Consider the following 24,378-nt stretch of genomic DNA (forward strand, 5'->3'; position numbering starts at 1 on the left):
ACACTCATTTAAAGGTCCCACCTGCTAGAGAAGCTATATTGAATACTGGTAACACTTCACAATAAGGTACCGTGATTCCTCATGAATTAATATATAAATATGATAGGATTTAAACGTCAATACATCTGATTTTGAGCACATGAACGTGCACTTACCCTAAGCCTAATACTGTTTTACATGTGATTAACATAAGAACTCACATATTCATATGTTTATCCTGTGGCATTCATATATTAATTCATGAGGAATCACGGTACCTTATTTTGAAGTGCGACCGAATAACTTGTTAAAAACAAGTTGTTAATTATTAGAACTTTGTGGATAATTTTCTGTATTAGAGCATGGTGACCATAAGATTTGTTTGTCTTTTTATCTGCATAACATGATTATTATTATTTTAATTAAGATGGCATATTTGTTCTCTTTTCTGTGTATTCTACCTGAAGTTATACCTGCAACTTGTAAGAAAACAATAAAATAAAAATCGAAAAAAAGCTCAAAATATGTTTATATGTCCCCTAACAGTCCCCGGTTGATAAATGTGACAAGTAATAAAATGTAACCTCTGCATTACACTTCAGATTTTTCTCCAAATGAAATCATAGGATTATGAATATGGCATACATACTGTATATAGGCCTAATGATACTCAGTTTTACCTGGTCTATCTCGATGGTTGATGCAACACATTTATTTCTCCCAGAGCAACACAGCCTTTACATACACAGCACTACTCTCCGCCTCTTCTTTGTCTGCCCTGCGGGTACTGGGACACCCCTATATATCCCTTTGCCCCCGGGATCCTCCATCCCCAATTACTGCTCCCCTGCTGTTCCCACATGGGGTTAACCTGTGACTCCAGAAGCCACCACTAACATGAATGGAAGATGCTCCTGGCTCAGATCCCCAAATTATCTGCCCCAATCCCCCTAAATGATGATTTTGGACATCAATGTGATGCCAAGACAGCACTGACATCACTGTGTCTCCCGTTACACCATCACAGCACAGACCCCACACACCTCCAGTCAATACAGCTTGGGCCCGTCGCAACGCCAAGCATTACACCACTGACCATTACAGCACCAGCCCTTAATCACACAGCCCATTCACCAGGACACACAATACAGAGCAACCCTAGTAAAAAGCAAAACACCTTTTGATGCTACCAATTGTGAATTTATTCAAGATTCATATATATAATTTACAGTTTTTCAGTTGCAGGTTAATTAAGTGTAGAATTAAATGTACCAGTTCAGTTACTTAATGTCTAGCAATGCACCAGTTCACATGTTCATGTTTGTTTGTTTATGACAGATACCTGTACAATTCTGAATTTGATAATTGCATGTCAATTAACACCACTTGCTAATCATCACGCAAAGAAAAAAAGACAGCATAAAGGCTTAAGTTATAGAAATAGACAATAAACCAAAAATATACAGTCATATTAGTTACAGGTCTATAATGTCAATGTAAGAATACAAAACAAGTCAGTATATACAGTATGTACTATACATATTGTATACAGTGCCTGCCTGTTCAAGAAAAGACAATCACATAAATTATCAGGCCTCCAAATTTTGGCAGGCAAATCAACTCACTTACGACAAACCTGGGACACTTTTCTGTACTAAAAAGATACATTTACAAAATCAGTTTGATTTAAAAGGATAAGCCCAACAAATATTTGTTCAGTCTGCCATATTTTAAATGATTTATTTGTGAACAAATTCAAATATGTTTTGTATGAATGGATTGTATGTCCAGCACAGAGTAATACAGTGCTTCCTACTATAACCATGAATACTAATTAATCATTAACATGTTGGAAAACCTTCCCATAAACTACTATACTCACTGGGCTGCACTGCTCTGAGCTGGGTTTGTGTGTGTATGCATAAGTCTTTTATAATGAACCTTTATAATGAAGTATTTCTGTGGTGTCTGCTGACTTTGTTTGAATGTATTTATTTCAAATTAATTTACTTTGAAGCTACTGAGATGCTACATGCAATTAACAATTAGTCACTGCATTGTTTTGTTGCGCCTGCCTACTTTCTGGACATCAACAGACAAAGCTGTGTTTTTCAACAGCACATTGTGTTTTTTTTTTCCAAAACCATTGTAACTATAAAGAACAACATTTACAACACTAAACCCAATCTCAGCTCAGGACAGCAGGCAGCCAGGATGACCATGAGGCACAACAGGGACAGGACTTTCATTATAATTAGCGGTTTTGGAGTTCAAAATATATCAGTTAAAAACTACACACATTCTCTAATACAACTAATGTAACTCAGTTCAGGACAACAAAGGGGCTGTCAGCGCCAGCCAGACACTGCACACATGACAAACCGCACATGAACAGAGGATTAATTAGAAACACGTGCCCTGTTTACCACTAGATTAATATATATACATACTTATGTTCATGTACATTGAAATTCTACACTAAAAATCAAACCTAAAACATTCAAGCCCATTTTAATATGACAATGTTTAGCACATTTATTAAGAAACTGTATTGTATGTTTTTTTCTGTCATAAAGACTGAGATTTAATATTGAATTACACACACGTAGGATATTCCAATAAAAAAAAAAAAAAATTGTGCCAGAGCTATAGCTGAACTCTGGTATAGTGAACTCACAGATAATATTTTCTATTATTAATAATAGAAGACTGAAAGATTTGTACTACAACTCCCAGCCTTGGGTGTCATACTTCAAACACTCTGAAACCTACGTTGTGAAGAATTTTACCAATATCCTTTCTACCTTAGACAGATTGGCACAACATTTTGAAATATTCCTTTAGATATATGTATTTTTTTTAATTTAGAAAAAAACATTCCTATAAACAAATCATTCCCTGTGCTCATCTCTGTGAGAAATACAAGTTGTAGAGCTCAGTGTGTTCGTGTCCATTGGTGGTGCTACTCCGTCTCACTTGGGAAAGAGCTCGTTCTACAGCTAATTTCAAAGGACAGAAACACAGGATCAAGGAGAGAAATTATGTAAAGCCACAATCAGGGACATTCAACTTAAGGTTGAAAACATGTTTAAGGATCTATAAATGCACTGCACTTCATGTATCTGAAAACAACTACTAGTAAAACTAAAACACACTTGCAGCCACAGACTGTCAAATAAATATACTCATGAATACACATACTACACTATAGATTTCTCCAAAATTAGGAGATAAAATATGTTATGCACACAGATTTCAAGTCCTATCACCAGTCTGTAAACCATATCCAGGGAGATGGAAAATTAACACACAAATAGTCACCATGAAATAAGATTAAATTTAAAGAATTACATGGTTTTCCCAAATTTCTTATTTTTAATAAACAATACACATTGCATTTTGCTTCAGAGTTGTTGAAGACCAAAACACAAACCAATCACTACAGTGTTGAGGTATTAACTATTTAGCCAAAAGTACATTTACAGTAAAAAAATAAAAAGCAGCTGTATTTAAACTAAGGAGAGATACCGTGTTTTTAAGAATGTGTTTAAATGAATATAAACCTGTGGGGTTCAGCACAGGACACAAGTGTCATGAATCAGCTCATCTACAGGAGAGAGCTGGAGTCCATCCTTCACAGAGAGGAACTTCCTCACATCCACACCTGATCACTGTAACACTATTGACTGCGTCCTCTAGTGTCCAAGAGATGCCACTGCCAGCACTGCTATGAACATTTCTGTATAAAAGCACATTACAGAGTGGAGAGTCATCTTAAATTAATTACTTATAAATGCATTCAGTCAGTTAGAAGGTCAGGTCTTACCAGAGGGCAGTGCACATAACCAGAGGGAAGTGTGGTGGGATATGCTAGTTTAAACACTACAGGGGGGCAATACGATTAGGTTTGCCAGATTAAACAGTGCAGTAAGGACACACTGCTGTAAATCTAGGAAAGGATGTTAACTCTCCTCATTGTCAGTGAAGTGCTGTTGTAGCAGCAGTAAATGTCACTCTTCCCTCTGATCCCTTATATACCACAGCAATGACCCAGGAGGCATCTTTTCAATAACATGTTAAACTCAATTCCAATCTAATTATAGTATGAAACAAATCCTACTGTTCTATTAAATTGAGAGGATGCAGTCTCTTACAGTGTAATCTTTTAAAGCATGTTTTAGGTTGTCTGTTTCTGTGTATATTTACCACAACTGTGCCTCTGGCCCCTTCCTGACTCCACACAGCCAGCTCTGCCCCAGTGGTGCTGAAGTGTAGACGGGCTCCCCTGCTAATCCTGAAGAAGCCCCTGTGAGGAGCAGCTGGACCCTCTCCAGCTCAGCCCACAGACAACACTGCAGGAGGAACCAGGGGCTCTGCAGCCATGAGGCCTTGTGTTGAACAGGCAGGGAATGAGGCAGAGCTACTGCTACCAGCCACCAGTACCTGGGGGGCTCTTAGTGTGAGATGGGTCCACTTATTTACACTTTGACCAGATTTCCCTCTGCGAAGTAAAGTGATCACCTCTCCCTGCATGATCCTGCTCTTCCCTTGATGAATGATGGCCATGGTCTGCACCCTCTGCTGCTCTACTGCCACTCTTTGAGGTCTTGGAGACAAAACTCTTCCACATCTGATTCACTGGGTTTGACATTTAAAACTGGGATTAAGTGTTATTCTCTCACTGGTGTAGTTCACCTACATAACGCAATTATCACTCAGCTAACCACATGGTGATCACAACAACTATGACCAGCAGAGGAGTGTTGTCTCCACACAGCAGGGGCTCCTGTGTATGACATGATTGACAGTAAAGAGTAAATCAGTCTTGGACACAATCCGCAAAAACTGTAAACTGTTATAATACTTAACAAAAGTGAGGCTGGGAGTCTTCTTCACATTTAGGTCATTAAGTTTGAACACCACAGGACCGGATTCACTGTACTAAGACAATCGCTGTTTTAATTGATGTGTTGTATAACCTTCCTTGTATTCGTGTTTTGTATTCATGAACCCTCTCCTAATACAGGGCCTCTTTCCTCATGACATCACTGGAGTGTGAGATCAGGCTCTGTACCGACTCTGTGGTTTGAGCTGCTCTGAGCTCTGACAGGAGAGGAAGCCAGGCTGTGCAGTGAGGCTGTGGGTGTCAGTGTGTAGAAGCTGCGGAGAGCTGTGCTGTACAGGGAGACGGCACAGGGAGGCCAGGTGTTCACAGCTCTAGTGAGGAAATAAAAGTAAATAATTAATATATTTATGTAATTAATGGACACTGGTAAGCATGATTGTCTGAAGTGTAGATCCAGTGTCTGAAGTCGTCCCTCTCAGCAGTCGGGCTGATGTCTCTCCAGGGTCCTGACTGACTCCCTCCATGCAGTGAAGCCTCAGTCCTATTGGCTCAGTGTGCTGATCTCCTGTGCTACACAGGGAACGCTCCCTCTGCTGCTCTTATCAATACTGACAGCCTGGTCTCAGCTGGGACATCCTGCTGCTTCTGTACACTCAAAGCTCCTCTAATACAGCCCCTCTCAGATCAGGCTGCTTCACAGAGCATTGCAATCTCTGTGTGAGAGGAATGGCAAGGATGGACTGGCTGCGTTATCACTGAAGTTTATGGAAAGGAAGTGGGTGTTAAAACCAAGGATTAAAAACATTGAATTAGGCCTTGGCATTTTAATTGTAAACTGGCCCAGTTTGCCATTTTATTTTACTTCTGAAATAATTTAAACATTAATTTTAAAGTATCCCCCCCATTCCTTTATGATTCATTTTCAATATATTTTCAATATATTTTTGGCTAAATCTTTATTGAAAAATAATAGCTTAATGAGTCATAACTATTTTGATATAGATGTATAATTTAAACTATAAATGACAGTTTGCCTTGACGGTATCTGGCATCACCTAAGTCGGCTTTCCACAAATTGACTGGAATTATGTACTTTTGGATGAAATTGATGCATTTTACTTTGATCTCTTTAGCTCCACGATGGATTTGACTATTCCTAATTATTACATTACTACAAGATGTTGTATTGGGTGTTTACTTTCTAAATCTATTTTATTCATGCTATCCATTATGACAGGATCCACTGAACAGTATTTAAGGACAGCCACATCATTATTCAATATACCTATATTTTATGTTTCCTAGACAATGCTGCTGAGTCATGATTTAAAATACAATGACAGATTTCCTAAAGGACTATAGAACACAAACTGCTTAGAAACTACACTCATTAATACAGTTCTAAAAACAAATCTAGAACCATAATTCTAGTAATGTCCAATTTTCTGCAACAAAGAATTACTCTCCTTTGAAATTAATAGAAGGAAAAAATCACAAATTTGGCTTCAGATATAATCTCAAGTCAAGAAACAGACAAGCCAGACATTAGACAGTTCTGAGAACATGTTATTGTTACACTTGCCGTGGAAGATTTAGAGTAACTGTATCACATTTTACAAGAAAATAAGCCAACTAATACAACTCACATATCTGTGGGACAGGCCTGGAACAAGAGACAAGAGACCTGTAAACTTTGCTGTTCTGGAGATGGGCAGCCCTGGCTTAGTGCTGTCCCATTGTCTTATGTTGGTGCTTTTCAGGCTGTTCTTAATCTAACCCTCCAGGATAAATCTGTTGCATTTTCAATTCTCCTTTAATTTCAGATATGGAATTTATGTTATATAGAGCCCATAAAACACTTTAAATTATGGTGGAGTTACTACTTGTACTATTAATTAACTCAGTGAAGCAGTGCATGTCTGCCTCTAATTGAAAACAGTACACTTTTTGTTGTTCAAATACCAAGGCCCTTGTGATTGGTTGCTATAGACTACTGTTTAGGAGGAAAATGTATATCTGTGACATTTTATTTGCAGTTCAGTAATTCTAATTGTATTACAGTATATACAATCTTGAGATTCATATTCCAGAGTTCTCAGCCCTCTTAGTATTCCTGTGTGGAATTTCATTATGTCACTGTTAAAAATGAAAACAAATAAAGAAAAGCAAAGATACGCAAAAAATAAAGATACACGGTTTTCTGCAGCATTTGTGAAACAAGTAATCTAATGTTCACTTCCTGTTGTTACAGTTTTGCCTCCATTGCCAGTATTAAAATTAAATATTAGATTTGTTTTGAACCAAAAAGTTAAAGTTTAATGACTATACTTGGACAAAATTCAAAATAAAGATTGATGGTAAAAAAGCTAATGTTATTAAAGTTATATTGTAATGTTTTGCATCGTATTCTTAGTATTTAACTGAAGCTTTCCTTATGTATATGAAATAGTACAACAATATTGTTTTAACTATACATTTATAACCTATACTGAACAAAAATATTTAAAGTAAAGTGTTGGTCCCCTTAGTTTCATGAGCTGAAATTAAAGATCCCAGATATTTTCCATACATACTAAAAGCTAATTTTGGTTCAGTATATACATAGACCAATAACCTCTTAATAAAATCTTGATAATATCGTCTTCACTTCAGAATATAGTCTGGAAAAGGCTTAATTGGCGACCAATAACCTATGTATGTATGCCGCCAAAACATTCTCTCAGTTCACTGTGATTGATTGTTTAATTATTACAATATTGATAATTTACAAGCATCTTATAAACTGCTACTTTGGCCAAATATGGTCTTCATGTCAGAATAGGGCTTACGAATATTTTATTAACTCAATTAGTACTTAATAAGGGACATGTGAAATAAGGTCATTGTAAGGCCTTAATCTGTGCCAATAAATATCCTATTTTGTAATGGCTAATACATGCATAATAGGTAAACCCTAAAATAAAGTGTTACGATTTGTTTTTATTATTCTTTTAACTTCAGATTGTATCCATTTGTAAGTCTGTGTGTGTGTAAAGTGCAGGATAGCTTCATATGTTCTGTGGGGGACTTTACATTGATTTATTTAATCAGACATTAGCTAGTTTGCTGGGTGTGCACCCAACCCAAGTAGGTGCTGAGGACCTGGGTTGTGTCATAGTTTATTTAATTATTTACTTTAATATACATTGCATGTGTGTGGGGTATTATTATCACAATTATAATTTTATGTTAATTCTATATTATTTTGGTGAGTAGCATTAGTTCAGTTTTACTTGTTCATATTCTTTCACTTGCAGTTTGTACACAGCAAAGTACCTGGATCTGGAGAAGGGGAACTATCACCCAGTACCCTGTGCATTCTTAGCCCAGTCCTTAATTCAGCTGTTAAGATTTATTTTATAATAGGTTGTGAACCAGAATGGTAATTTGATTGTGGTTATTTGTCTCTTTATATATAAACATGCATACATATTTATCTAAAAAATAAAATCCTGTCCTGTGAGCCTTTTTTCAACCTTATACCACCTCTCCATATTTCATTAAATTGAAACAACCAGGAAAGAAGAACATTTTAATTAAATCTAATGGATTCCCTCACCTGTGGGCTGTAATAAGAGGGTGGTGTAGTCGAATAAAGACAGTAGGATTTCAGTTAATTTAATATACAATTATACATACAAACAAGCATTACAGACTTAAATGTTTTATTAACATTATTATTATTATTATTATTATTATTATTATTATGATGATGATGATGATGATGATGATGATGAAGAAACATTTAAAAAACTAAAGGGAGAGTATACATTTCAGCAAGAAGTGGCATGTAGTAGCTCTGGAAGCAGTGTTGAGCAATACTAAGATAAATTAGTATCAAACTATAGAAACTGAAAAATGTAAAATGTTCAATTTCAACATGTATCTTGTTTTTTCCCCTAGAGCAGGTGTGTCATTGTGACAACCACCATGTGTACTTATTGAACTGTGAATTAATATCTTAGATTTCAGATTGAGCTTGCCTTATACATTCCATTTGGTCTGTTATTTGTTTAATTATATTTACAATGTATAATCGAAGTAAAGAAAATTAGTAGTTTGTGATAAACAAAAACACCAACTAATCACTTAATTAACATTTCCAGGGTTTTGTTGTAGCTATCTTATCATAACTTTCATCTTTGTAGAAGGCTGCAGTTATCACGCATATTTCAGGAATCCACTCTTGGTCGTGGCTCACCACCTAATGTGTCTTTAATGGTCTTGTATATACTTAATATACACTCACCTAAAGGATTATTAGAAACACCTGTTCAATTTCTCATGAATGCAATTATCTAACCAACCAATCACATGGCAGTTGCTTCAATGCATTTAGGGGTGTGGTCCTGGTCAAGACAATCTCCTGAACTCCAAACTGAATGTCTGAATGGGAAAGAAAGGTGATTTAAGCAATTTTGAGCGTGGCATGGTTGTTGGTGCCAGACGGGCCGGTCTGAGTATTTCACAGTCTGCTGAGTTACTGGGATTTTCACGCACAACCATTTCTAGGGTTTACAAAGAATGTTGTGAAAAGGGAAAAACATCCAGTATGCGGCAGTCCTGTGGGCAAAAATGCCTTGTTGATGCTAGAGGTCAGAGGAGAATGGGCCGAATGATTCAAGCTGATAGAAGAGCAACTTTGACTGAAATAACCACTCGTTACAACCGAGGTATGCAGCAAAGCATTTGTGAAGCCACAACACGTACAACCTTGAGGCGGATGGGCTACAAAAGCAGAAGACCCCACCGGGTACCACTCATCTCCACTACAAATAGGAAAAAGAGGCTACAATTTGCACAAGCTCACCAAAATTGGACAGTTGAAGACTGGAAAAATGTTGCCTGGTCTGATGAGTCTCGATTTCTGTTGAGACATTCAGATGGTAGAGTCAGAATTTGGCGTAAACAGAATGAGAACATGGATCCATCATGCCTTGTTACCACTGTGCAGGCTGGTGGTGGTGGTGTAATGGTGTGGGGGATGTTTTCTTGGCACACTTTAGGCCCCTTAGTGCCAATTGGGCATCGTTTAAATGCCACAGCCTACCTGAGCATTGTTCCTGACCATGTCCATCCCTTTATGACCACCATGTACCCATCCTCTGATGGCTACTTCCAGCAGGATAATGCACCATGTCACAAAGGTCGAATCATTTCAAATTGGTTTCTTGAACATGACAATGAGTTCACTGTACTAAACTGGCCCCCACAGTCACCAGATCTCAACCCAATAGAGCATCTTTGGGATGTGGTGGAACGGGAGCTTCGTGCCCTGGATGTGCATCCCACAAATCTCCATCAACTGCAAGATGCTATCCTATCAATATGGGCCAACATTTCTAAAGAATGCTTTCAGCACCTTGTTGAATCAATGCCACGTAGAATTAAGGCAGTTCTGAAGGCAAAAGGGGGTCAAACACAGTATTAGTATGGTGTTCCTAATAATCCTTTAGGTGAGTGTATATGAGTGTGTTATAAGATTACTGAAACAGTAGTTTTAGGCCTCCCTGGCTTTCTTTTGGCCAGAATATACAACAGATATTTCTAAGGCATCCATTGTGGAAAGCCTAGATCTTCTTCTTGTCTGCTTTCAATAGGTGTGTTTTGATACACAGCACTTGAGTTTTGGAGGCGTTGATGTACAACCCTGTTTGCTCAGCTAAGTTAATCAATCTATCTGTTTTCTCCTGCAGGTTACAGTGGTGGGAAGGACAGCAAGGTCATCAGCAAAGTCCAAGTCCTCTAGTTGGCTGATCAGGGTCCACTAGATGCCTCTGTGATTGTCTGATAGGGTGTCAACCATGATCCAATCTATGGCGAGGAGGAATAGGATACTTGAGATGATGCAGCCTTGTCTTAGTCCAAACTGAGACGGGAACCATTTGGAGAGGTTGTTGCCGATGATAAAACTGCATTCAAAGTGTTCATAGAACTTTCCTATGATGGTAATAATTTTGGAAGGGATTCCAAAGCTCATTATCTTCCAAAGGGTATACCTGTGCACACTGTCAAAGGCTTTTTTGAAGTCCACAAAGTTTATAAACAGAGTTGTGTTCTATTCCAGGCACTGCTCAATTATGTTGTGAAGAGTAAAGATCTATCAATACACACTTTTCCTCTTCTGAATTCGCTGTTGTCAATGGCGATCTCCATCCTACTTAGGAGAACTCTGCAGAAGACCTTGCTGGGAATGGATAGTAGGGTGATTCCTTGTAGTTCTTAAGGTTGCCTTTCTTTGGTATTTCAGTGATGAGCCCTTTAGACCAGTCATCGGGTATGTTGTCTGTGGTCCAGATGTTATGGAAGAGGTCTGTCAGAAACTTGGCAGCAGTGGGGATGTCTGATTTTAACATCTCTGCATTGATTAAATCTACTCCACATGCCTTTCCATTCTTTAAGGATTTGATGGCATTTAGAACCTCGGATATGATAGGAGGGCTGCTGTCAACATCAAGGACATCTCCAGTTCTCAGATTATTGTGCACCATCTAACTGCCTGACTAGTTTTGGGAACCACTGCTTTAATGGCTACTGGTTCTGTAAACAATGAGGATACAAATTAGCAGTTTAATTTCTACTAGTGAAGGGGACTATTAGACTCACAATGTATTTTAACAGTATTATACAAACATGGATAAAAACAGGCCTGTTTGTTTGTACTGCAATGACATTTGGCAGTTGAACCATTAACGAAACAGGACATGTCCTGCAAAACATTTGATTGAACATTTACAGATGCCAGTAAGAAGCACTATTTATATTACCTTTGTATCATAGATACTGATGTCCTTGATAACATTCATATCTACACTGGAAAAAAAGACTAACAACTGACATATGGGCTCACTAACATACACAAACACATGCACCCACACACAAACCCACACACACACTTTCACAATGCTGTCACAAATTGCTGCTAATTCTCTCTGCCAGAGTTCTGAGGAGATTAAGCCCAGGGTAATTCATAGTAGTTTTGGTGAGGCCCACTGTTTTACACTGGCTCCCATTTAAAAATCCAATTTATCGATTCCCAACAGTGTTTTTTTTTTTTAGTAATGATACGCCACACTCCCAGCTTGAAGGTTTGTTTCAGCTCCTATGCTTAGTTCTTCAAGATTAAGAAGCAAGTACATTTTTCAGATGAAACTGTTACAGACGAGTTTGTATACAACTGTTACAGAGATTTATTGCTCTTATATTTTCTGATTTGCATTCCTATACCTCAATTTGAAGAGCGTATTTGTAGATATTGGTAAATTTGTTCTATTGCTTCTAATAAGGAAATGCAGTAATCCTTAAAGAGTGTTAAAAAATCTTACTTTTATTAATAAAAACCTCTTAATTGTTCTTAACCATTTTAAGAGAAAAGTATTTTCGTCTTTCTCGCACGCTCTTTCTCCTATTTTTATTTTTAACTCTCTCTCATCTTTGTTTCGTTCCATCTCTTTCCTCCATCTTTCCTCTTTCAGTTCCAATAAGATGATCATAAATCTGTCATATGCTCTCTATTGTATTGTTTGTAAACAAAGTAAATATTATGAATTTGTTCACTGCTTTGAGGTTAATAAATACATTCTTCAAAATGCAAGTTATTATTGGATTTTCTCTTAAGGCATATCTAGCTTTGCTTTTCAGTATTTAGATGCCTAATCTGTGTACACTGGGTTATATTCTTCACATTTCTAGTAAAAGTCAAAGGTCTTTAGGGTGGTGCAGTTTAAATGAAATTGTCTAACATATAAATGTTCAATCTGCCTGTAATGTATAGAAACAGTTTCTATTTTCACTGAGCAAAAATACTTTTAGAGAATTAGTTTAATAACAGTGTGGTCATGCTAATTCAGCAGAAAAGGGATGTTGGATTTACTAGTTTAAAATGTGCTTTTTTAAATTAAAACAGTTTTATATTAAAATGTACAGTTTTTAACTGTTAAGTTGTTTACATTTTTAATGTATTTTTTACGGAATTATTCTGGCAACCACAGCTACCAGATTGTTTCTGTAAAAACAACAGGATTGTTTTGTTTAAATATACTTAAAATGTCTGTATTTCACAGTAAATCACCATACATTTTACAGTATTTTTTTTTTTACAATTACTTAAATTTTTTCAAAATTATTCTGGCAACCACAGCTGACAGATTTTTTTTTGTAAAAACAACGGAATTTCGGATGGATGATAGCTTGTGAAAGACAATCAACAGTAATTTATTCCTGAAGGAAGTGGAAGCCATTAACAAGGTTGCGCCTCTGTTTAAGGCACAGACTATCCATCACTATTGTCTCTCACATGGAAGGGAAGAACAAAACAAAAATAGTTGTTTCTTGGACTATAAAAAATAACTTTGCTTATTTTCCACATTTTTACTGGAAGCAGTCTAGCTGCCCAGTGAGGTGCAGAGAAAGCCCAAAAAGTGGAAAAGGCAGACAGGTGAGAAGAAGGATTTTTTAATTTATTTTAACTTTAAAAGGTTTACAATCTAAGAAAATTACTAGAATTAATGTCTTTTGGTATGTTTAAGGTCTCTTTATTGTTGTAGGATGAAATTATGCAATTTATAAAGCAGCGGCTGCAACATTTGGAACTGCTGAAGTTGCACTTTGCTGTGGAATTCAATCTTGATCACATTGTGCTGATAAGAGTAGTCGGATTACAGACACTGAGCCAGCCAGAAATTTGAATTTGAATTGAGAGAGAGAGAGAGAGAGAGAGAGAGAGAGAGAGAGAGAGAGAGAGAGATGCACTTTCTCCTGACCTGTGAAAAATACTCCCAAACACGGGACAATTGTATTAATAAAATCACTCTCTCCATCCCACAATTCCCAAAAATTGACAAACACAGAAAAACTGGTCATGCTGGGAGAGGGACACACAGCCCAACTGGCTGCCCAATATGTGTCCACCTGTCACAGCCAGAGGGACAGGGCGTGACACCAGCCTGAGGGACAGGATACAGTATATAGACACCATGCCTGCATGAAGAAGGAGGGGGCGGAAGGGAACATGTTCTGTTTGCATTTGTGCTGTATGAGGGTGGAGGGTGGGGAGTGAAATATAAATATGTGTATTTCCTGTATTGTTTAAATACTGTTACATTGTTGTTTTTGTTTTCTTGTTCTGATAATGCTTTGGCAAAACTAATGTACAACTGTCATGCCAATAAAGCAATTTTAATTTTAATTTTAATTTCAGAGAGAGAGAGAGAGAGAGAGAGAGAGAGACTTATAATTCAGCTATAATGGATGCTATTGCTATGTATGTGGTATCTATGGATTCAGAACAGCTTCAGCTATGCATGTGTGCATGTATTATGTACTTATAATGCAGTATGTATTATATGATTATATTATATATTATAAGTGGCAAATGTGCAATAAAGTAAAAAAGATTAGATTTTCTTTTCCAGCAATGGAAAACAGAATATAACTGGGCATTTACTGGAGCTATCTAGGTGAAGTACCTTGTTAAGGGTACTACAGCAGTGCCCACACCAGGGATTAAACCCACAACCCTCCACTACAGAGTCCAGAGCCCAAACCACTACTCAACACTACTGCCTCTTACTTTACCACTAAGATTGCACCTGTTCTAATCAGGGCTTCTGCACCAAAGGCAGAATGAGCTGGTGATGATTGACACACAGTCCATTACAGAAGAGCTGGATTTCTATGGCAATGTGACTGAGAACCAGTCAGGGTTTTATAGGCAGGGGTATTATAGACAGTATTATCAACAAGGTTGATGTAAAATTACAGCTTTACTAATGAAGGCAATATTACAGCACCATGAGAAACAATTATACTACAGATATATTATTACAGTTTTATAAAGTGTAATTACATTGTTATTCTAGAACAGTGGTTCTCAAACTTTTTTAACCAAGTACCACCCCTGATCAAACCAAAGCATCCAAGTACCACCTACAAGTCACCTTCTCATAGGAACCACAGAAAATCTCAATGACCAACATGCACGCACGCACCTGCACAAATAATAAAAAGAGCACTGAACTCTTACCATTTTAGTGAGAGGGGTGAGCCTGTTTAGCCGAGGAAAGCCTTGCAATGTCAGGGACGAGGGCAGTGAGCTTCAAACGCAGATCTGGCTCAGCATTAATTTTGTTGCGATACTTTGTCTTGATTGCAGTAAGATCAGATAAATCTTTCTTCCAAAGATAGGTAGTAGCAAAAGGCATCAAAAACCGCACAGCCTTTAATGAGAGGGCTGGGTAGTCACTCTGTCTTTGGATCTAGAAGTTCAACAGTGACAGTTGTTTAAATTCTGACATTAAAGTATCATCAGATGTTAACTCAATCCACTTCTCCTGCATAGGACAGATCCTCGGGTATTCCCGTGACATCAGAACTGTTCTTCCAATGATAAGAGGTGCACAACAATCACATCACAAACTGCAGCATCAAGTGCCACAACATATGTGTGCAGATTTTATTAACAAAAAGCTGCAGCTTTTTCTTCATAGCAGTGATCTTGTCAAACACATCAAAAATTGTTAAAGAGAGCCTGCAGTCCCATATTCAGCTCATTCAAACGTGAGAATATATCAGCCAGGTAGGCTAATTGTGCCAGCCATACTGGATCATCAAATAGACTTGCCAAAGGAGATTTCTGGTCATGCAGAAACATCTGTACCTTGGAGTGCAGTTCAAAGAGCCCCGTGAGCCTCTGCCCCTTGATAACCATCTCACTTCAGTATGTAGTATAAGTTCACTGCCTATTTCATTACAAAGCACACTGAACAGACGTGAATTCATTGGTCGGGCTTTGATAAAATTCACTACTTTAACAGCAGAGTCTAGCGCAGATTTTAAATCAGGCATGTTCATGACTGCCAGTGCCTCGCCGCGGTGGATGCTGCAGTGCGTCCACTTCATATCCAGAGCGACCTCGCTAATCTGGGCAACTACACCACTATGCCGGCCTGTCATCTTTCTGGCACTGTCTGTACAAACTCCGACATATGTGCTTATCTTAATGGGCTCTATCAGCGCACTTCTAGTCTAGTGTCTAGTAGTGCAGTGTGTTTGTGTCTAATGGTTGAGTGTTAGTATTTGTGTGTGTCCAATAGTTAAGTGTCAATGTGTGTGTGTCCAGTAGTGCAGTCGTTTTCCTTTCCTTGTTTTGACTGTATCTCTGTGTGTGTCTGTGTGCAGGGAGGAGCCATATCCTGGTTTAGTGGGTTCATAGAGACCAGACATGTCAAACATGACAAGATCAAAGCCATTTGTCACATCACCAGAAACAATTGCTGCACAATTGCATCATCATCACTGTTACAATTTTAACACTGCGTGAAGTTGGCCAAGTGTGCCCTAATTGTTTTTTGTAACTTGAGCAATCAGAGTATAGTTATTACATTTTGCTCAGATTGGAAGAGCAGTCTAAGGCCCACATCTCAGCACCTGAACTTGCACATCAGTCCTCTGATGTGATTGGTCCTTTGAATGCTCTTCAAAAGTCTCAGCCTTGTTACATGACTGAACAGCAGCAGCAAAGACAGAGAACTAAAACAAAGTCATTTCTAGGGGTGTTGGATGTCAGCCTCTTGAAGAGGGAGTGAGCCAGCCATGATTCTAGTCAAGGTTACACTTGTAAGTGTTAGAAGCTACTCATATGGTAAAACTAAACAGAAAAATCACAAATATTTTATTCATACATTACTACTAACACATGAGGACATATACCCCAATACTTTTTGACTGTGACAGTTGTCCTTTAAAAACTCGATTACAAGCTAAATAATGTCAATGCTCAATAAATGATAACAACAAGCAGATTTGCTTCTTGAGTTCCAAGAGTGTACTGGAGGCTCTCCCTCCTATCAGAGATTAAGGATTTTCTGAGCACCAATCATAGGATGAGTATATAACTGTCCATCACTCTGTTCTGCCAATAGCAATCCCTCTAGCCACCGAGGGCCACATTCCAGAGAGTCTAATTTACCTAGCCATAGTCACCTGTCCATGTAGCCATCCTGGAAGAGAGCTGGATCAGAAGGACACAGAAAAAGATCTCACAGTGACTCTCACTTATTATTCTTGTGCAGTCCGAGTATTGACCTTAAAATATCAAAATGAATAACAACATAGTGGGTAAACTGTTTTTGTTAGTGCTGATATAAAGACACTGAAACAGAACACAGATGGACAAGTAGACAGCAATGACTATGGGTATAGTATAGTATAATTGAAATAGAACACTGAAAAATAAATAAATGTGAAATTTGCCAAACTAACAATACTGAATCCAGACTTTTACCATTCACAAAATTTATTTTAAAATCTTGCAAAATGTACAATTTACAAAAAATATTTATATATTTACAGTTTAGATAATGTGAAACTGTTAAATATTAATATTTTCAGTTACAGCATATGCTTTATAGCAGTATCACTCTATTCAGAGTAGACGTTCACCTTTAATTCTTCACCAAAAAATGAAAATGAATTTCCCTCACCGGGGATTGTATCTCAAGAAATGATTAACCCCTTACCAAAGTACTGTGCTCTCTTTAATTGTCACGGTGTCCATCACTACTGCTGCTGTAAAGAGAGTGTTGTGTGTCTACGGCTCTCTCAATACTGCTCTGGCTTCCCCTCCCATTAAAGCTCCCACCTGAGCTCCTGCTACAGCTCCTATAGCACTTCCTACTGCTGTCCCTAATGGTCCACTCAGTGCTCCTGTTATTGCCCCTAATACTGCTCCTACACCTGCTCCTAGTGTTACTGATGCTGGCAACACAGAAATCCATATGAGCCTGTTGGTACTCTCATTAGACCTCCTCTTCCCTTCCCTGACTCCCACTGTCTCTGCTCTCAGTCTGTCTTCTTTTTCGTTCTGCATAATCTGGTCTCCGACATTCTGTTATATATCATTACAGTAGTAGTTGCCATTGTTCCCTGCCACCATATCCTCAATTTTCTCAAGGAGCTCTGTGACTTGGGTACAATTACCCCCGTTCTTGTTCTCCAGAACATGATATCGGTTTCCACATTTCTGAATGAACTGCTGGAGGGGTTCCCATTTCTCAATATGTTCCTCAATGGATGTGTTCCCCAGTCTGTACCCACAGGTGATCAACAATATTGTGTATTTCCAGACTCTCTCGCCAAGTAGATTCAGGTGTTCCTCCATTGATTTCCTGTCTGTTTCTCTTACATAGTCCACAGGAAACACCACGAGGAGGGCGTGGGGGCCTGGGGGACACAGAGATACACTCTGTACAATCTTCTCTTTAACCCATATTGGTGTGAGATTTATAGAATCCCAGCTCCAGCCAGGTGTGTCAACCACAATGACCTGCCTCCCGGATACTTCACCCTGTCTCTTCTCACACTCCTTAGTTCCTCCAACAATGTTAGCTTTAAATTCATCTCTGCCCAGGAGTGTGTTTCCAGTTGAACTCTTTCCGTCCATTGTCCCCCCCAGCAGCACAATCCTCAGCTCACCAGAAGCAATCTGTGTCATCCCTGTCAGAGATCAAGAAAACTGGTTTTGTCCTTTTTAATTTAATTCAGAAAAGGTTCTACTTGGAAATGAATCATAGTAGAGTATGATATGATACAGTATGATACTGGGATGTCCTGCTTAGAAGCCCTACCCCAGCTGTTCTCTGTATTTTCTCTGGTCACAGGACGTTGCTTATAGAGACATCATATACTGAAAACAAAGGTACATTTTCAGTACTGTGTATTTAAGAAGATGGATGAATCCACCCATTAATGGATGAATTCTGATATAACCATGTTTAATTCCTGTCTCTGGTTATATTTTCTGGGGTTAATAAATAAAGCCACAGAGGCTGTCAGTATATTCACTAACACAGTAATTCAGACTCAGGAACAGAGATAACAAGATGAATATTTCAGTTATACAGACTAAGCAGGAGAGCTTGTGAGAAAAGTTACTTAATACAAAATGGTTAAGACTCACTGGCAGTGGAACCATGTTTGTTGATTCTCCCATTGACAAGGAGGTTGTGGTGCTCCATCTCTTTCTCCAACTCTTCTTCCTGCAGTGACTTTCTAATATTCAACCTCAGGTCTTCCTTCTCTTTGAGTGGTTCCTCAGCCATCTGTTTCAGCTCTTGTTTCTCTATGGCAGTCTCTCCTACTTCTCTCTTAGGAGTTGCTCCATCACATTCAGACACTGCAAAGAGAACAGAACCACAGTAGCAGTGAGTTTCAAATGCAACAACCCCAGCTCCTCTCCAAAGTTCAGGAAGGACATTTAAAGGATAAAGCTGTCTGTTACGATAAGCCAGCGAACACTGCCGACTATTCCTGTTCCACAAAAGGTGTATCTGGGGTGTTGTCTCTCTAATGAGCTATACCATCATGTACTTGATCCACTGTGTACATTTAATGTATTGCCAGTACTTCTTCTCTGCCACACACTTTTCAGGATGTATCAGGTGAGAGAGAATTAGGTTTAAAGGATTTTCATGTGTCACCCATATATAACCCTGCTAATGTCAGAATCTAGAATAATAAAGTACTGTAGATGTATATTTTATGTTGTAAATTAAACATTATAATTATTATTATTTATACAGGAAATTAACCCACTCTGAGGCCAAGGCTTTGTGTACTAGATGGTCCTGCTGTACATACAAACACAACACTGTTATATCAATGGGGAGTGAAGCTGAAGCACTGGCAAAAAAGTTTAAGAAAATGTCTTATGACGGCTTTATATCCAGAGTTTGATATTATCAAACAGATTTTCAGGTCATGGGAAAACTCTCCAAGCTTTTGGGAATTGATAAGAAAAGGACATATCTCCTATTCATTTTCTTAAGCTTGGGGCTGTAAAACTAACAAAGACCTAGGAGTGCACGTTAACTACACTCAATAAAAGCACTAGTTCATTCTTTTCTACTTTCTTACTGCAGATTCTGCATAGTCTGCTCCATTTGACCATAATGATCACAACACTACATCCAAAAATATTACTCTGAATTCAATAATTCTAAGGATAATGTTACTATCACATCTCCCAGGACCCACTGCCTCCCATGCACTAACACACCCAGTTCTCCCCACTCCCCAAAATTCCTTGGGAGAACACTAGACTGTACTTTCATTATCAGACTCACTGAGGATGGTGGGGTCCATGCCGTTCCTGCTCTTGACAGACAAATCGGATTCATCCTTCTCTTTCTTCTGCTCCACTTGCTTCAATGTATTTCTCTTCTCCATGAGCTCCTTCTCTCTCCGGTTCCATTCCTCCTCAAACTTTTCCTTCAACTCATGTTCTCTCTTTCTGTCCATCTCCTCATACCTCTGTCTGACTTCCTCTTCTCTTTTCTCATACCACTTCTTAATCTTCTCTCTGTCTCCATCATCATTCCTCTCTTTCAATGTATCTTCCAGCAGTCTAATGATTTCCTCCATCACTTGATACATCTTATTGAGGTAGTAGCTGCTACCATTGGCTGCCACCATCTGCTCTATTTTCTGAAGGAGCTCTGTGACCTGAGTGCAATCTCCCTTGTTCTCATTGTTGAAAACATGATATCTGTTCCCACATTTTTCAACAATCTGCTGTAGATCCCTTCCTTCTTGCTCAATATGCTGCTCAATGGTCCGCTGTTTAAGTCTGTCCCCTTTGGTGAACAGCACTATTGTGTGTCTCCAGACCGTCTCACTGAAAAGTTTCAAGTGTTCTTCAACTGCTTTCCTATCATCTTCTGTGACATAGCCCACAGGAATCACCAGGAGGAGAGCGTGGGGTCCAGGGGAACACAGAGACAGACTACGCACAAGCTTTTGTTCTAGCTGCTCTACAGAGTGCAGGATAAAACACCACGCCCAGCCTGGTGTGTCAACCACAGTGACCTGCCTCCCAGCTACCTCACTTTGGCTCTTTACACACTCTTTAGTTCCAATTCCAGTCTGAAATTCCTTTCTGCCCAGGATGGTGTTTCCTGAGCAACTCTTTCCGGTTGATTCACCACCCAGAAGCACAAGCCTCAGATCTGAGAGATGGTGTGAAGTAATCTCTCTCTCCCCTGTTAAACAAAAGGGACACAGTTGTTATCTTTACAAATTCAATCACAAACTGTGATTGGGAGGGAGCTCTAGCTGTGTGTTACTGGATGAGGTGATGTGGTTGCAGTTGCGCTTTTGTCATGATATGTGTGTTACCAGAGAGGTGTTTTGTTCAATTCAGAGACTATACCACATCCCACTGCCCAGTTGTTCGGATTATTTTTCAAATTAACAGTGACATGTACCTTCAGCAACATCCCATCCTGAAATACAGGCCTTAATGACAATGGGTGGGAAATTAAACATATCAGTAATCTACTGAAGGAATATCCTTAATTCACAGGGTCTTCTGCCCTGCAGTGTATGTCTATTGATCTCTTCCATTTTCTCGAAATAAATTAAGTTGTCTCCAGTTGAGGTAGACATACTGGGAAGCAGTAAATGTAACTTGTGGGACAGTAATTCAGTAGTACAGAAAATAGAAATATGGTCCTATAACTCACCTCCTATTCCTCTGGTTGCCATCTCTGCGAACATTCACTTCACATCCCCCATAGAGAACACGTCTCCTTACTCTCCCTAATCTTATCAGATTCAGCATGTACTTTCCCGTTTAATGGTAAAAGACAAAAATGGGCTCCAGATCCTCAGAGACCTATTATTAAATCATTGCAGAAAACAAGTGAAACTCTAGATCAGATCTAGGAATTTCATTGGCTCCTCATCGGGTCTCTCATGTGGTTCTGTAGCATCTGTAAATTCCTGAGTGATAGGGCCACCATATCTGTACATTATAACAGTACAATCATTCTGATTTCCTATAGCCACTAAAATGTGACATTAATGTCAAATACATGTTTAAAAACTCTCAACTATTATTTTAGAACACTAATAAAGGAGAGTTTATGAGACCTTGATTTGCATATTATGCAACCCAATGAGCAAAACAGATTGCATAGATTTCCTGAATGTTTCAAATATTTTTGATGGGCCTGTTGAAACAGCCTTGCTGATCCTTTAAAGAGAGAAAATGTATCTTGTTTCTGTTGCAGTTTGTGATTTGTTTCTCCTCTCCTCATGTTTTTAAAAGATCAGGAAATCTAGAGACAAGCATATTCCTGGACTCTCTAATGATATTGTATTATTCAGTGTCACATAGTTTTTACATTCAAATTTTCTGTTCTGGTGTTCTGTTCTCCTCTTCTGTTCTGATGTCCTTTCTCTCTGGCCTCTCGATCTGGCACCAACCCTCAAAGACAGGATCTGCTGGAACAGTCAGACCACACTCTGAATAGAAAGAAACAGATATGATCGGTCAGGTAATCAGTCTATGGGCTTCAGTGTCAAGAGTGGCTGAGATAAACACAGTGGAATTGAAATACACAGATAGTACATTTAAACTGGGAAGTCAGGAAAGTACCGGACAGACATTTCCTGACAGGCAGTTATACCAATACTCAGAAGACAGCATAGTAAATATATATTTAGATACAAATAAAAATGGACAGTGGACAGCCAGGGCCTTCAGGACAGTACGGTACTGTACACAGGGCATAGAAAAATAAAGGAAACCCCAGGACATTCACTATTATGCAGTGAAGAACAGGACAATGAGGACAGCAATACAGACATGAAGATTTGATTTTCACATTACATTCTCATAATTTTCTCATACCATTTGTATGCAGTCAGCTTTAGCTCTAGCATATTAAAAATCATACACATATTGAACATGACCAAAAAAACTGTATCATGATAGCTCAAGGAAGCTGTTGCGTGCACTGATGTCTGTGCAGGAATCAGGAAATGAACTGTGGGAATTGTATGTATAAACCATTTACTATGCAAATAATAGTTCATCATCATCGTTAATACCTTACTATATGTTTACAGGTGGTAAACAGATTCACATAGTGTCATAATGATTTGTCACCTAGTTTGAGTAAAACATATTTTGTATATTTTTATTTCGAATTGGAATTTAAGTCAGAATTAATTCTATCAAATGCTAAAGGAGAGTGGGCTAGAGATTAGGGTTTTTGGTGTAGAGGGAGACTATTTTTACCTTTGTGAAGTTGATTACTTTTTCCGTTTTTATTTTTATAAGTAACTATATATATATATATATATATAGAGAGAGAGAGAGAGAGAGAGAGAGAGAGAGAGAGAGAGAGAGAGATAGAGAGAGAGAGAGAGAGAGAGAGAGAGAGAATATATGGTTATTATTACCGTTTTTTCTGTATAAAAAAGCAATGATTATTTTAATTTGTTTCCCGTTTGTCAGGAAATAATAATTGTTACTTTCTTCTGTTTCTAGTTTTTTCATGAAGTAAGTAATGGCTACCTAATTCGTATTCCTGTTTCCTGTTTTCAACAAAATAACTAATAGTTGTTTCTTATTTCTGATCCACGGTTTTCAAAAAATAACTAATGGTTACTTATTTGTATCTACTACAGTTTTTCAAGAAATAAGTCATGGTTACTTATTTCATATTTCACATATTTCAGGAGGGCTTAACATAGGTTTGAGCAAGGAAGTCTGGCACTAAATAAAGTAGTAGTGAAGGAGTGATTGAAGGAAAAGGTAACCATTACTTATTTAGTTAAAACCAAGAAACACAGGGAAGAAATAGGTAAAATACGGGATAAGAAATGATTACGCATTACTTTTTTTTTTTAACTGGGAAACACACGTAAGAAATAAGTAACCATTAATTATTTTTCGTTAGATCGGAAATAAGGAATGAGGAAGTATTACTTATTTTTAGAAAACCACGAACCAGACTTTTCTCTCTCAAAACCGCAATAAGAAGAATATCACCTCCTCCTCTTCATATCGCTGCTAGATTCTCTCTTCCTGCGGCAGTTCAGGTCTGAAACATATTTTTGTGAAAACAGTGAATCTATCCCTGTTTCTCCATCAAAGTTGCCCAAGTAAACCAGATCTTCTGAACTTCTTGAGAAAAGCACTTTCACTTTCACTTTGTTCTAATCAGTAGAAGTAGGATCAATACTGCCCCCGTTGACTGGAGTGCTAACTGTCTAGGATGAGTGTCTAGGTCACATATGTCAAACACACATTTCTGCACATTTCTATCTGGCCCGTGCAATGACATGAGTTTTCAATTGATTTTGGCCGCTTCCACAGCGCCTGCGCCGCCGCACTCACTACAAGTCCCAGCAGCGCGATTTGTGTTTCTGACGCAGTTCTGACCAAGCCACGCCCATTCTGCTAGGGGCGGGTTCTAGCTTTATGGGTCGGCGTCATTGGTCAACAGCTTGAGAGCGCTGATTGGACAGACTGGGAGAGACTCAACACAGTGAGAGCCAGCCTGAGACTCACAGCACAGACACTGGATCTGGTGTTTATACAAGTGAAGTGTCTCAGTGTTGCAGGGTCTCTATATCACTGCGCTCTGTGCTTGTCAGATGTGATGAATGCACTTCAGCCGCCATACCATAAACGCCTTTAATATGTGTTTGTTTCGAGGTTATTC

At 38.4% G+C, this 24,378-nt stretch overlaps 1 protein-coding gene across 3 annotated transcripts; it reads right to left on the reverse strand.

Annotated features, from left to right (window-relative positions):
• Positions 1–17,695: 17,695 nt before the first annotated feature.
• LOC136718228 (GTPase IMAP family member 4) lies at positions 17,696–24,012 on the reverse strand. 3 transcript variants are annotated; one of them, XM_066695896.1, is made up of 5 exons: positions 23,703–24,010; positions 21,385–22,168; positions 19,987–20,901; positions 18,822–19,037; positions 17,696–18,358 (listed from the first exon to the last, which is right to left on the reverse strand). In XM_066695896.1, the coding sequence occupies exons 2-5, from the start codon at positions 21,416–21,418 to the stop codon at positions 17,754–17,756; spliced, it is 1,770 nt and encodes a 589-aa protein (XP_066551993.1). In that variant the 5' UTR covers positions 21,419–22,168; positions 23,703–24,010; the 3' UTR covers positions 17,696–17,753. The 3 variants fall into 3 exon arrangements, with proteins under 3 accessions (XP_066551993.1, XP_066551994.1, XP_066551995.1); XM_066695897.1 differs by having other exon boundaries at positions 23,662–24,010; XM_066695898.1 differs by lacking the exon at positions 17,696–18,358 and adding an exon at positions 18,365–18,548 and having other exon boundaries at positions 23,703–24,012.
• Positions 24,013–24,378: the final 366 nt, after the last annotated feature.

The sequence above is a fragment of the Amia ocellicauda genome, chromosome 22 (genome assembly GCF_036373705.1).
Source record: "Amia ocellicauda isolate fAmiCal2 chromosome 22, fAmiCal2.hap1, whole genome shotgun sequence".
Classification (NCBI taxonomy): Eukaryota; Metazoa; Chordata; class Actinopteri; order Amiiformes; family Amiidae; genus Amia; species Amia ocellicauda.